General features: G+C 38.1%; 1 protein-coding gene across 1 annotated transcript; it reads right to left on the bottom strand.

The window, feature by feature from the left end:
- Positions 1–3,124: 3,124 nt before the first annotated feature.
- AMBN (ameloblastin) lies at positions 3,125–14,155 on the bottom strand. Its single transcript, XM_068975759.1, has 10 exons — positions 14,141–14,155; positions 13,156–13,224; positions 11,108–11,158; positions 9,787–9,834; positions 9,196–9,306; positions 7,501–7,692; positions 6,434–6,472; positions 6,108–6,167; positions 5,969–6,013; positions 3,125–3,673 (listed from the first exon to the last, which is right to left on the bottom strand). The coding sequence occupies exons 1-10, from the start codon at positions 14,153–14,155 to the stop codon at positions 3,125–3,127; spliced, it is 1,179 nt and encodes a 392-aa protein (XP_068831860.1).
- Positions 14,156–16,054: the final 1,899 nt, after the last annotated feature.

The following is a 16,054-nucleotide window of genomic DNA, read 5'->3' as shown; positions in this document are numbered from 1 at the left end:
AGTAATCCATCATAAATGAAAATAATCAGGGTATAGTGGATTCGAAGGCCTCAATTTGTGTAAGCAACAGGTTCAAACTTTCATATAACTTGATGCCTTTCCCTTAATCCATACATCTGGTTTCATGGGGAGTTCTGTATGACTAGAATAAGCAGATATCCAGGTTTACCCTAGGAAGTACTGGTTTATACCTGTTGGTCTGCATTATTCATCATTCATGACACCACTTTTCATTGTCAAAAGTATCCTAATTTGGAGAATCAATTATGACTACCCTATATATGATCAATTAATGAATAGGAAGGAATGTGTGCCTGGTTTATGGATTTTTGTACTCTAGCATCAGCTGGAAGTGTACAGTTAATACTGCACAAGCCCACTGAGTAGACAGAACTCCAAATAGTATATCTGGTGTCTCTTATGTATGGAAGGACAAATGGTTTGAGATATTGATCAATACCAACTCAGAGTCAACACCAGACTGGTCAGCTGCTCAAGGAGTCAAAAAGAACAAAACTGGACAATTACTAATAAGGATGTCTAGAAGGCAGGCTACTTAGATGTTTTAGAATGGGCTATAGTAGGAAGATATTTATTTCTTACGTAAATGTCCAGTGGAGGGGAGTCACAGTGAAGGAAATTCCCAGTAATTAAGATGGCTCCTCCTGTGGAGTATATTGAACCCACCTTGGTGTTTGCTCATGGACTGGTGCTTGAAGTGATATGGTGTCAACAACTTGGTATCCCCCTTGTCAAAGCTGATCTAACCATTAACACAATTAAGTGCCCACCTGCCAATAGCAGAGACCAACTTTGAGCCTGTTATATGACATCAGGGAAACCAGCATATGTGATCTTGTAAATGCTTGCTCTGAATTCCAAAGAAGGAAAAAAGGGGTAGGGTATGGAGTGTGAATGGAAAAGCACAATTTCATCAGATAATGGGAATATTCCATTTCTCCACTATTACTGAAGCCATTTTGTTAGGTTCTTATGAAAAGGATCAGTAGGAAAAGAAGAAAACTACTATGATGCAGCAATTTTATTTGTGGACTTTATCTCATTTAGTGTTCACAGCAACCCTGTGGGGTGAGTTGCACTCTGACTCCCTTAGGAACACGAAAACACAGGAGCAGAGAGACAAAGTCTCCACTTTCAAAGACTCATAGATAATTAGATGTGATGTCAAGGTTTGAACTCATACCTGTCTTTAATGGCATTGCTTTTTAGGACACTGTCTGTCTGGAATGCTAAGGTGGGTCTCAGTGGGTGTCTGCTGGCTACTGTGACTATCATTCTCTTATCCTTGCACTTTTGCCAGAGCCACTATGGGACACAAACTGAATTTTTATCCCCTGAATCTCTCCTTCAGTTCCAACCCAGGGAGTGGGGGTAAGCAGAGCTCACCTGAAGAGAGGGAGGAAATAAGAGCTCTGCCTGAAGAGAGGGAGCAAATAAGAAGTGGCTACCTGGTCCTGCTAAGGCTCTTGAAATAGCCCAGGTGAGGAGGCATGTCAGGGCTCTTTTCCTTGGCTTGTTCTCCAAAATCTCCACGAGAGATGGAGGGGAATCTGAGTTGCACAGACTCTGAGGCCTGGTCTGGGCATCTTGAGAGGAAATGGAGAGAATGAGAGAGTAGGCTACTTTTTAGGGGTGAGGTGACTTTTCAGATCTGGCCTTGGAACCTCTTGATTTAGGCAAGTAGCCCTGGCTGATAAAACCCTAGCTTTGGTGACAAGTACTGATCATTATCTGGGTTCCTTTTTCCCACATTATGTTTCACAGAAATGAGCTAATTCTCACATGATGCCCACATGACTCTTGGGTTTCTTCTTCTTGGAGGCCTCATTCTGCAGATGCTTTCGATACTGTTCTGAGAAAACTTGTGTGATTCCCTCCCAGCCCCTCGCATACTCCCAGTCTTAGCCTGGAGATGCCCTAATCTCTGTGGTTCCCGGGTACTCTGCACTTGATGTTGTTATAGCATTTTTCACATGTGTTGGGCGGTTGTGGGTATCTCATCTGCAGTGCTGTTGTGAGATAATACATGTAAAGTAGTCAAGTTTGGCCTTGAGTGGCTGTTTTTGTTATTGCGTGTGTGTATGTGTGTGTGTGTGTGTGTGTTAGTCGCTCAGTTGTGTCCATTTCTTTGTGATCCCATGGACTGTAGTCTGGCAGGCTCCTCTGTCCGTGGAATTCTCCAGGCAAGAATACTGGAGTGGATTGCCATTCCCTTCTCCAGGGAATCTTCCCCACCCAGTAATCGATCCTGGGTCTCCATCATTGCAGGCAGATTTTTTACCATCTGAGCCACCAGATTTTTGTTATTACTGTGGTTGTTTGTCTACTTGTCAATTTCCCCTGTTGAAAGCTCAGAGGAAGGGGCTGTCTGTGTCCCTGTTCTCTAGCACAGTGCTGAGGGCATCATTAGATACTCAATAAACTTGCCAGGAAAGGAAAACAAGTTGAATAAAATGAGTTAAAGAGTAGCAAAGGCAGGGCATGAGTATGCTTCTCTTAACCATTTAAATATATGTAAATAATAAGCGTATAATTCCTGATATTTTCAGTGAGAAAAATTCTTTATTTAAAATAGGCTAGATGTTTTTACTAGATTAAATAAAATACTCTACAAATGAGAATTTTAAATCCAGTAAACCAAACCCAGTAATACCAGTCAGGGATTGTCGACCAGTCCCCGTTTAATAACGTTTGAATGAAATAACTTATAATTCTAAGAATATGTGCCTTTGCTTAAAGAAAAATTTCCGAAGTACTGTCACATTTCCTGGATATAACAGTGTCATACTAGCGGGAGAAATTCTGTAATGCCAAGATAGCTAAGAAACAGTGATTTTCAAATGCAGAGACCCTTTGACTTGCTCTGATGTTATTAATAGTATTTCTAAATCACAGAGACAGGCGGCACATTTTATTTCAATAAGAGAATGAAAGCAAGAAGGGGACCTACACTATTTCTAGCCACTTGTATTTATTAATATGTGCTTAGCACTTTTAATGCCTTTGCTGCAGAAGGGTAATAAGTGTTTTCGCAAACAGATATGCTATGGGGACAAAGCTGGGGAGCTTGTGCATACAGAAAGTAGCCGATATCTCCAGACTCTCAGGGCTCTTGGAAATGCCACGCATCATGCTTGATTTGGGGCTGCTGGGCCTTGTTTCTTGGCATCAATGTGTGCTGAGTGTCAGGGGTCGCTGTGGAGTCCATGGTCGTTTCTTCCTGGAGACCCAGAGTTGTGGTCTCATCAGCACCGTAGGTCTCATAAACCTCAGCTAATCCAGGGGTCATCAGTGGGTCGGCAGCTGCTGGGGTGACTCCCCTAAGGAATCCCCTGCTGCGCCCTGCAGGGCCCCTTGCCAGGTTGGGAATATTGCCCTCAGGATTAGCAAGAAGCCCTCCGAGGGCACCAGGTGCTAGCTCTGAAAGGAGAGCTGGGCTTTCTGGATCGGCTAGGTGGGCCTCCGGCACAGGGGAGTCTTGTGCACCTCCTTCTCCCTTCTCTGGGCCTTTGGTTGCAGCGACTGGGGAGTCAAACTCCAGAGTAAAGTCCCCAGCCATGTCTGGGTTCTGGGGCATCCCTCCAAGGCTGGGCCTCATGCCTCCAAATCCTGGGAATATGGCTCCATAGGCCACGGGGCCTCCTCTTCCTCCCTGGAAAAAACCGTTTACCAAAGACACTATTGTCACATACTGTTAACTATACCATGCAATTATACCTGGTCAAATTCACAGAGAAGCCACCAAAAAACTGATAGGGAACAGGGAATTGGCTGACAGCTTTGCATAAGCACATTTCTCACTAAATTGACTTCTGCATTTTTCTGAGTGGGGCTCTCACTTCTTTGAAAGGGAGATGAAGACCCTTTGAATGTTTGGTGAAAGGAAAGAAGAGAAGCAGGGAAGTAGGGAAGAACCACGTCTACAGGCAAAAGGAAGTTTGAATTTAGTTTTAAGAAGACAATAAGCAGCTGAAATGGGCAATACCACTGTAAAACAAACATAAATCTGATCCATTCCTAAATAGGTTGAGCAGAGTTTTGGAGGACCTTATCAATATAATTTCTCAGTATCTCTCAAATTAATGAAGCGAAGCCACATGTAATATTTTTTCTTTAAAATTTTTTTCTTCTTTCCTTCTTTCGTTCTTCTTCCCTTCCTTCCTTCCTTCCTCTGGAAAAATGGTGACATTTCCTTCCTGTGGACAGTTAAAATTCTAGAACTGACCATGTTTCCTTTTCTTTTCCTTTGTTGCAAAACATTTCAGGACCAAAATCTTGGGCTACTTACAATGGTTGTGCATGGCCTTATAACTTACATATCTGTATTCTCATTTTGACTCATTTTAAAATTCTATCTTCAGTTTTTTTGGTTATATTTATTGTCTTTTTTATAAGCTACAGAAAAATCTTTTAAGATTGAGGCAGAATATAAACAAGTTAAATAAAATTACCAAATGAAAATTGTCATTTAAATTTTCACCCTGTTTTGTAGAGTCAGTTGTGTATGTTGTGTTATGTAGAGTCAGTACTTTTTCCTCTTACCTTCTCATGGCTCTCCACCCTCAGATTTTCACATCATCTCCTCAGAGATGGTACTGTGAACCCCTGGGCTGTGACCCTTATCACATTATCTGCTCTGGTATCTATTTTTCCCACTGATTAGTCTGTAAACTCCTTGAGATCAGAAACCTTATTTTATTTAACTTATCTCCAGAGGATCTTTTTACATGTCTCACTGACAGAAGGCATTCAATAATTTGAGATTTGAATTTTCTTTAAGTGATAGCATGCTAATGTATATTTATTAATTTGATATGATCTGTATTTATTAATTTGATGTGATTTGATAATGATATTTTACTTTAGTATGGTTTTGTTTTGTGTTCTAACAGATATAACATAGAAATTTCTGAGAGAAAAAGTCCAGTTGTGAGTCTATTAAAATTTTGAAGTTGTAATATGCATGGATAATGATAACAGAGTAAGAATATACTTGACTTAAGTCATTAATGTGCTTGGAATTTTACAATAATCAAATTTTAAATTTGGTTAATTTTTTTCTTTTTGATCTCTCAATTTTGAGGTCTAAATGATTTGTTATTTTGTTGAGTTTGTTGTTTTGAGGGGTTAAATGGTCTGAGAAGTAAGGGGAACTTTATGAACCGTGTGTTTCTTTTTTGGTTTGAAGCATTTGCTGTTCAATAATGATGGCTTTTCAAGAGATGTTGCTCCTGTGCTCCTGTGCATTCAAGAAATGGGGCAAAATTCTATGTGCAAGAATGCTCATCACTCAGAAACAGTTACATGGGAAATGTGATGACTGTTTGCATGCTGCTTCAGAATCCAGCGTTTGGTTTTGGAGTGGAACAGCCTGAGTCCCATGTTGTATATTCAGCTACACTCATGGCCAGTGCCTCTTGCAGCCAGTCATCTGTGACTCTTCTCCCTTGGCCACTGTTTTAAGAAGAGTTTGAAGACATTACTCACCCCCATTTCTTCTGAGCTCATGATGCCAAGTCTGGCAGGAGCGTTCTGTTCAAAAAGAAACGCTGAATCATATTATGAACCAGCTGACTCCTATTATCTTTGTAGATACTCAAGAAAAAAGTCAATTGGTCTTTCCTTAAACCTTAATATTAATGGTGTGTCCAGAGGTGGAGTAAAGTGGAGAGATGAATCATTATTGAATAAATGTGGCCAATTTGGATAATTCCGATAGAAAATTTATTTACCTTTTCTTTAATGCCATTGTGTGTGTGTGTGTGTGTGTGTGTGTGTGTGTGTGTGTGTATGCCCAGCCAGAATCATCCATATAGGAAATGTGCCTCCTTGCCATTTCGGTTGCTAACTTCGGCAGTAAGAAAACATGGGATCTGCTGTTGGAGACCTGGATTTTATAATATTATCTCCTAAGGTAACATTTAATTAAAATAGGATAAAGACTTACCAGTTGATTTGCTCCATAGGTCACGTAAAATATTCCTGGGTAAAGCTAAATATAAATACAATAATCATCACATAATGCATTCACAAGAGAAAAGTTTTGAAATAAATTACAAACAGAGAAATGGTATAAAAAAACTTACTGGAGATGGTTTATTTTGTGGCATTGGTCCCCGAGATATCAAATGGGCTATTGGAAACATCTTTAAATGGTAGAAAGAGAATAAACAATTCATATTTGCTATAACACAGCAAACCTCCCATTACAGACATTTCTAAGAGTTATATGAAATACATTTTCAGATGAATTACTAAGATAAATATTAAGTGTTTAATATTTAAGAAAACAAAGCAACCCATTATACTTCATATTTATGAATATATGGGACAATTAAAATTTTTTACTCTTCTTCCTTAAAGTATAGAGATGTATTTCCCAAGAAAGTGTCTTATTGAGATTTGTACTTACCGGTGGATCTTGTAGATCAGTGAAATCCATTCCTGGCAGCTGCATTACAGATAAATATTAAAATTACTGAGCAATCAGAATAGACAAAATGAACTTAAAGGGTTCTGATCCTTTTTATGATTACATAAATAAACAATCTAAAATGAATTTCCATGTTTTTAGTTTCATTTCAGCTTGGAGGATACAACCTACAAGATTACAATTGCCCCTTCCTGACACGACTCAAGTGCACAGTAGGGGGATGTATCATGTCTCACAAATTTGTTTGGTCTTGCAGCATAGAAAGTAATGAATTTTGGGATCAGAGCCTGTCAGGTTGGTTTGAATCCTGGCCCTGTCACTTAATTTTTGTGTGATACTGGGAACATTTTATAACCTCTCCGTATCTGTTCTTTTTCTCTTTAAAAAAAGATGATTATGTTTATCTTTATAGGATGGGAGTCAGGATGATATTGGAGAATGTTAAGTACCTGCAACATACTAGTTACATGGTAACTTCCTTTTCTGTCCATTGCTTTTTTCTCTATTTTATCACACAGTACTTTTGCTTGATTGTCTTCTCTACCACCAGAAAGGAGTATCTCACCCCACGAGACAGGGAAGCCTGGTGTGCCACAGTTCATGGGGTTGCAAAGAGTCCGACATAACTTAACGACTAAACTACAAACAGCAACTACCAGACAGAGAAATGGTAATGCACTAATACCGCTTGCAATGCTGAGAGGTCAATCACTGTTCTCAGTCTTCTAGCACTGAAAAAGAGCTTGATGATAGGAAGCCTGGACTTCTCTGGACTATCTTATTTTCAGTGAAAGCTTTCACTTTTGCAACTAAGAGACCAGTCTTATAGAACAGGATCTTTTAGAATCCATACTCCCCATCTCAGATGGCAGAGGGCAGGAGTGGATATCTGTGTTCTACTCCCAAATATGTCAATTGCTCAGACACATATTTGTATTTTCGTGCATTATACCCAAAGCTCTGATTATTTAAATGTGCTCTGCTAATCTGTTTTCGTTCACTAAGTTAATGGATGATCCTGACAGGACTTCAGAGAAAGGAGGTACCTCGGTCGTTGGTGGCTTTTCTGATGGCGCCACCTGCTGTTCAACCATCGGCCCCTCTGCTTGCTGCAAGGGCGGATGTCCCTGGTAAATCGGAGGCTGAGGTACGCCCTTCTGGACTGCGTTCTGCATGGAGGTGACAACGGTGGGCTGGAGGAAAGGTTTCTGTCCTGGCTGTTGAGGCTGCAGGGATGGCTGCGATGGGAGAGGTGGGGGATGCACAGGCAAAGAATATTCATACTGCAGAGAAATTTGAAAGGAGCGTCAGGAAGTGATGGCTCACTGAACTGTGGGGTCTAGAATTTCTAAAGCGAAAGGTCTTGGGGAACTTTGTACTTGCGAGAGAGTCTATGGGACTTGCCTTGAAGTTGTGTTACATAGAGAGCATCTATTTGCTTAAAAGCAATGCTATTTGGGTAAGACTGGTAGGTGTCTACCTCCCTTGCTTCCACTGGGACTGACTACCACTGCTCATGTGGATGGGAAGCTATATGAACTTCTGGGTAGAACAAGCCATTTCCTCCTCTGGGTTCCTCCAACTGCCTCTGTGTATTTCTGTGTTACCATCTTCTCAGTGGATTACAATGATTTATGTCATGTCTTTATTCCTTATTCAACTAATACAGAGTACGCTGTCTTATTTATCTTCATAGCCCCAGGACTTAACTAGCTTCTAAGTTCCTGGCGCATAATAGATGATATATACATATGTTTTTTTTTTGAAAGAGAAAGGATAACCAAATAAAATATCAACTGAATTCTGGCATCATGAATTCAATTTGGAAATAATCACATGGAGAAAGAATCACCCTTAACGTAATTTACTGTCCCACTAAATGTAGCTTTGTCAGTAATGCTGTTTGTTGTGGAAAATCATCTGAAATCAAAGCTTCCTGTTCAAGTAACCATGCTTGGTTGCTCCTCTTTGAAATGACCTGTTGTGAATAGCTCCCTATGACTTTTAAATTGGTTGCAGCCACTTCAAAGTGGCTTAGAAGTTTCACCACAATGTGAACTCCGATTTACCTCTTCAAGCATTTCCCATCTCTGAACTCCCAGCTTTCATTAGTATTTATACTTCATTCATTAGTTATACCTCACATCTCAGCACCTTGTAATGTGTTGTTTTGTCTTTTCCCCTAATCTGATGTGAAATGTCATAAACTTTAGAGCCGTTCTTAAATGACTTCACTTTCACTCCCAGTCTATGGAGTGAAAGCCAATCTATCATTTGGCTTATGTATTTATTAGGCACCAAATAAATAATAATTAACTGATTAATATATTAATTGCTACAGGGCTCATGGTGTTTTAACTAGGACTTTGGCATCATTTCAAATGTGTCTTTTAGTATTTAGGGAATGTTGACTAAAATTAGATTTTTCTAAGATATCGCCTGCTTTCGAGTCTAGTTTATTTATTATTACTGTTCATATCTTTAACATAGGTCTCTTTTATTTTGGAAGCCATAACTTCCTATTTGAAATAGATATACAAAATGGGTTGAAATTCTGGACCATTTCATTTTAAATTTTCCTAAGTGCTAAAAACAGTTATAGATTTTGGTTTATTTTACTTGGGTTTTTTTGTATTCATTACTGTTACCTGTCTGTGGTTAGTATAGGACAACTTAGAGAAAGCAAGCAGAGGAATATTTTAAAGCTCAAAGTTTCAGACACGCTGATGCAACTAACTTACCTGTTGAGTTTCATGTTCCCGTGGTCTCATCCATGGGAGAGAGGAATGTGGTGGGAGAAGACCATTCATCCACAAAGAATTAAATGATTTCCCAAAGCCAAATCTCGAATACTAAAGACATGGAGAAAAAAAAAAAGTATGATTACATTTCAGTGTTGTCTTGGTTTTAATTTTCTAAAAAGATCACAGAAAGTGCAGAAATAGCAAAAGTAAGAGTGATATTCATTAATGTGGATAGGTAAGTCTTCCAATAGATTTGCTTTCTATTCGGAGCCAGTCTGCAATATTTCCATAAACTTGAGATTTTGCTTTTTTAAAAGCATTCATATTTTGGGCTGTATAATAAAATTGATAATACAAAAAAGAATTTTTTTGTACTAAAGAAAATTCAACATTATTTTTATTTTTTTCCTACTATCCCATCCTAAGTCCTTATTTTGTTTTAGGTTATTTCAGTTACTCTTTGCTCTTTTAGTAGTTAGGATATTGTTTATTCACAAGCAAATTTTATGAATTACAATGCTGCTGCTAATATCACTACCACAAATACCATGAATATTTGCAATAAGAAATATTTGAAAATACGATTACCTGAGAAAGCAGGTTTAATCCCTGCAGACTTCCCAACTGTCTCATTGTCTATCAAGAAAAAGAAAACTCAGTTAGTGTTTGCCACATATGTTCCTTTTGTGTATGACACAATTGATTTTTCAACATATCATAATATTAAGACAAAGTTTGGGGTGGTCAACTTGAATAAGATAGGAGACACAAATCATCACTGAAAAGTGGAGATGTTAAATATGATTCTGCCATTGTTGTTATTATTGCTATTAAAATAGTGAGCTTTTTATCATTAATTAAAAGAGAGATAATATAATTTAAGTGGAGGTCATATTGAAGCATGGGAAAATAGCCCATTCAACTGAAATATCAGTGTAATCATGAAGACATTGTCTCATTGACTCTTTTCCTCCCATTTAATTTACTTTGCCTTTTACAAATACAGCCCAAAGAGAAATTTGGGAAAAAACACATACACACACAAGCAAACAAACTAAAGCAAATCAAAACAAAGCAACCCTACCTCTTTCCCAAGTTAAAAAAAAACCCTCAAAATAATAAATATAAAAAATACTGGGGGAAATGGTATCTAGATAGATGGTCAAGAATGCTGCCAATTCTAAAGTAAATTTCATTTTTTCCTGGGGAGAGGTTTAGAAGGCTTTGAGTTGAGGTTAAGCTAGAAAGTAAGAAAAAAAGTAACTCAATGAAACTAGCTTCCATGTGAAAAAAGCTTCTAGCACATACAAGTATCAATTTCCTTTAGACTGTCATGATATAAATAACTTTTGTAAGACCTTATGAAAAATTTGTAATCTCATAAACATTTTTCTATTCTTAACTGTGTATATTTTCTGCTGACACCTGAAACATTTCTATTTTGCTGGGATTTTCTAAGCAGAGTATATATTAGTTATAAGAACTGCAATAAGACAGAGTCTATGCAGGAGGTAGCATCTTACAGTGTTAATGCTCATTTACAATTACATTTTGTAAGATAAACTTTTCTCATGGGAACTTTATCATACACTGTAATGAGAACGAACTAAGTATAAATCATTTGTGAATTCAGAACAATGTGTTTTAATAAATGTATTAAGTATTAAATATTAGTATTGCTTTGATTTGCATACAGATGGTGTTCTAAAGACCGAAACACCTGAAAATTTAAAACTGCAGTAAAATTATAAGGTGAGGCTCTAATAAATGTCATAAACTTCTCTAGAACTTCACAGGAGGACATCCACTGACTTCTGGCTCAGAAAACCGAGAAACAGCCCTTGTATTTCTCTCTTATCAGAAACAAACCAATGTAACGATTGTATGTAAATACTCTGACAATACATACCTCAAGGCTCAAGCTAGCCATGCCTGGTATCCCAGGTTGCTGAGGAAACGCCTAAATGGAAATAAGAATAATTGGTGTTCTCTTTCAAGAGAAACCCACCCCCCACCACTTTTTTTTAATGATGAGAAACTTTCTTACACACTTAAAATAGAAAAACACACCAGTACATAGTTTTCCTCTGTGAGCAAGAATTTCAAGAACATTTTTCTGAGCATATGTTATCCACTTTCTTACTTTTTTAACACAGGGAAAATCCCGCCATCTGAGTCATGGTGCTAATTTCTCCAAATAATTCAGTTTTGCAAATGGATAGAAGGAAAAGAGCTATAAATGTGTAGCAAATACTCCAAGAAGAGAAAAAAGTTAGCTGTGTAGGCAAAAAGAGTGATATGTGTGTATGTGTGTGTGTGTGTGTGTGTGTGTGTGTGTGGTGAGCAAATTGTTCAGAATTTTAGGGAATGTGAGAGTTGACCCTTCTTTCCTCCTATTGGCCAGTACGAAAATAAGGTAACAGGAACATATTCAACTACAGGACAAAGAACACTTTGCTTCTATTTATCTAAGTCATGCATTAATGAACAATATTTACATGAATGTAGATAGAGGATATCTTTCCCAGTGGGAAGTAAAAGAACATCTGATTGGGCAGGCAGTCAGTTGACAGTCCTAAGCAATTGTCCTCTTTCTCAGAGTGGACCTGATTGACACAGTTGTGGACCATTATAGGTTCCAAGAGTGTCAGGGTGTTAGATTGATGGTTGGTGGCTGAGGTGACCCCAGTGTCAGTATCATACAAAGGTCAGCTAAGGTGGCAGCTTCAGTTTTTTTTTTTTTCATTTAAAATTCATGTTGAGGAATGGAATAGAAACTTTTTATTTGTAGAATGGAGGTTTTCATCCTAGTAGTCAGTTTTCACTGCCACCCCTCCTTTCCAAAATATTTTAAGACACCCAAAGAACTTTTGTCTCAAGAAACGTAAATATTTAGAGTTCATTTGAGGCCACTAACAAGGTTCTCAAGATAAGAGACCACGTCACATTTATCTTCATGTCTCCAATGCCAGCATGTTGCTGGATTCATGGCAGGTGCTTGGTCAATGTTTCCCAGATTCATGTAGGAGCTGAATAAAGTCTTCATGTAAACTGAATCACATACTATTGATGGGAGTAGTTCAGTGCTCAAAGGATGGTATTCATATGAAATCATCTCAGTATATGAGAGAGTGTGCCAGATGCAGGACTGTGTAACACACCATTAGCTCCATTGCCATGGCATGTTTTCATTTAAGAAACTTAAACTTTCGGTCACACAATATCTCCCTATAAAGCAAATCTGTTGGTAATTGCTAGCTTCAAATGGAATTACTTAGCTCAGTTTTGTAACCATAGGAATTTGGCTAATATTGTTCTTTTAAAAATGAAGAAGAAAATGTACCTTACTTTTTTGGAGAAATTTCTTCTTTCTATTTCACTTTCATAATGATAGCAGGTAGTTGATAATAAATCTGTGCTGTGACATCATTGGAGACCACATACATCTTATAACTGAGTTGAATAAGACCAAACTCTGAGTTGAACAATGGGTGTTGTCTTTGGAATATTTAAAATATCTTTGTGAATAGGAAAATTACATATTTGGCTATTGCTTTCGGTTGGTAAGGCTTTTCCCTGTGGCTTAGTGGTAAACAGCCTGCGTGCAATGCAGGAGATCCAGGTTCCATCCCTGGGTTGGAAAGATCGCCTGGAGAAGGGAATGGTAATCCACTGAAGTGTTCTTTCCTGGAGAATTCCATGGACAAGGGAACCTTGCAGGCTATAGTCCATGGGGTTGCAAAGAATCAGATAGACTGAGAAACTAAAACTTTCACTTTTTACTTTCTTTTTGGACGGTAAAGGCTGACATCTAGGCAGCTATAACTTTTCACTCAATAGGAAGATACCACTGGATTAATCCCAATGAGCCCCTGTATGGACACTCAGCTAGGTCCTTCAGTGTTGTCTGTTGTCTGGTTATGTCTCTACTTGGGTACCCCCAGAGGACTGACTTACCGGCACTGCAGAACTCATTTTCAGGAGGCACAGGATCAGTATCACGTCCTTCATTTTGAAAAGTGGGATCTGAAACGGAGTTGGATTGGAGAATCAAATCAGATGAATTTTTATCTCAGAATGGTTTAAAGACAATATTTCCATCAGCCAAATCTCTGCTTTTTGCAAACAACTAGGTTCAAAAACAAAACAACTAAATATTGCTAAACAACAAATTTTTAGAATGAATTGATGAAGAATTTAAAAATTTCTAAGTGCTTTTTTTTTTTAAACAAAGCTACCACCTAAATGAACATGTGGGAACACTTCCATGAATATTCTATAATTTCATTTCATAAAATATATTATGAATTTAAAAATCCCTTCCACTATGTGAAATGTTCATCTGTAAAGTTTAAGTCACAGAATTTTAAACTTTGTTTCCTTCCAGAGTAAATTTTGAAATGCATTTTAAAATGTAATACAACCAACAGTCATTTCATAACAAACCTTTATGTGCGGGTATAAAGGGTGTACCATTCTATGTTTAGTTTATCCAGGAAACCATGCCAAAAATTATCTTTTAAAAATAAAAAGGAACTAAATATTTTAATTTCCTTTGATATTAGTGTAAAGTATGTCTCTAGAGTTTTCCTCTTTTTAAAATGAATTATCTCTCATTTATTCTGTGAACTCAAAAGGCACTTTACATTTACACGAACAGAAATCTGACTAGGCAAAAGATTTGCTCAACTTCCTATACTTTTCCAAATTTAATACTGTCACTAATAATCACAAATAACAAAAAAGTCAAAATATAAGTCTTTTTCCCTTAGCTGAAAGGGTATTAGGCATGTCTTCTTGGGAACATGCTAATAATGGTTCACCATAAGCTATTATTCAGCTTACGGTGACAAATGAAGATAAAACCTCTTTATAAAAGCTGCCTGGAGATAGGAGAAAAGAACTAACAGGAACACATGGAAATTATAAAATCACATTTTACCTTCAATGCTGGCATGCACTGTGCTCTCAGGGCCTTGCGATGCCAACCAAGATAGTTCTAAGAAAAGAAGATTAAAACTTTTTTCTGGACTGTGCCTGGGACTCACTCTGTATCTCTCATTCAGGGAAGACCTGAAACCTTTATTTAAAGTGCCAATCCACCAATCAAAGTGAAGCTCAATGGGAGGAAAAAAAACCGTAACAGCTCTGCTCCTGCAATTAGCCCACACCCTTTTATTTCATGCAAGGACCCTGGGCCAGTGGAGTCTCATTATTTTTAATTGTAACCCAACCCCTGTATTTATTCAGAGAACTCGATTGCAGGGGAGACAGTGAAGGAATAATGAACATAAACTCTGAAGACAATCATTTTGGTGAGCTAGGGGAAATATACGTAAAACGGACCGTTATCTGTTTTGTGTAGGTTTTTAATCTTCAGGTAAAGCTAGTGACCCAGTGCCAGTATTCTCAAGAGTTTCACCTTCTTATTTGTTGTGGTGAAAGTAAATCCTCTCCTTTCCCCTCAACATACACACACTCTAGAAGGAAACACTGAAATAACTTTCTGGGCCTGGAAGAGAGGATAAAAACATTAGATGGATAATGAATATGTTATGACTTCTTCCTCAGAGTTTCCTAGATATTTTCATATCTGAAAACGATAGACTAGAGATAGACAAACTTTTGCAAAAAAATTTCAGCTGGACCCTCTGAAATAATCACCTCAGGTGAACCTTTTGTGCCTGATCATTGCAGGGAGAGGGACATAAATCAGGATATTCTCATGAACCGATGGAGTCCGTGGGCTCCTCCATGAACTACTCTCAGTTTATTCTTTAGATAGAACCATTTTCAGGCATTTAGTATTCATCCAGGTTAGTAAGTCATATCTGTGTCACGTAAACAGCCAACATCAACATGAATGGGATTTTCTCTGTGAATAGATAACGAATGTCTTGGATATGGATTGAACTTTAGCTGCTTATGCTATTTCTCTGCCCCTCCTTGTCTTTCCAAAAGTATGATTTCAGATGTGGTAGAGATAAGCATTTAGGACTACTTTCTTGAGAAAGGATGAGTAAGCACACTCTTCAAGGAAGCAGAGATCTTGACAATTACAGGGAATGTTGAGGAAGCTGGTATTTTGGGAGAAAGACTGCTTCATACCCAAGTTAGGTCTAACTATCAAATAATGTTATCTAAGAAGCTGTGCCTGAAAAACTCCATTTGCCATTGATGAGAGATTTTAGGAGGCAAAGAAGTAAGAATCTGAATATGTTTTATAAAGAGCAGAATATTCTTGAAGTGGAATTTTTTTTGTTTTTTTTTTGGTCTCTGTTATTCCAGCTCTGGTGCTTGATCAAGTCCCTTAATCTCTCTGAGCTCCACTTTCTTCCTCTGTTGTTCAGTTGCTCAGTCATGTTCAACTCTGTAACTCCATGGACTACAGTATACCAGGCTTCCCTGTCCTTCATTATCTCCTGGAGTTTGCTCAAACTAGTGTCCTTTGAATCCTTTGAGCATCTCATCCTCAGTCTCCCCCTTCTCTTTCTGCCCTCAATCTTTCCCAGCATCAGAGTTTTTTCCAGTGGGTTGACTCTTTGCATCAGATGGCCAAAGTATTGGATCTTTAGCTTCGGCATCAATCCTTCCAATGAATATTCAGGACTGATTTCCTTTAAGATTGACTGGTTTGATCTCCTTGGGACCTCCAAGGGATCTCAAGAGTCTTCTCCAGCACCACAGTTCAAAAGCATCAATTCTTTGGTGCTCGGCCTTCTTTATGGTCCACATCTCACATCTGTACACATGACTACTGTAAAAACCATAACTTTGACCATATGAACCTTTGTTGGCAAAGTGATATCTCTGCTTTTTAATATGCTGTCTAGCTTTTCTTCGAAGGAGCAAGTGT

The sequence above is a fragment of the Capricornis sumatraensis genome, chromosome 7 (assembly GCF_032405125.1).
Source record: "Capricornis sumatraensis isolate serow.1 chromosome 7, serow.2, whole genome shotgun sequence".
NCBI lineage: Eukaryota > Metazoa > Chordata > Mammalia > Artiodactyla > Bovidae > Capricornis > Capricornis sumatraensis.
This window is presented reverse-complemented; position numbering and strand designations above follow the sequence as displayed.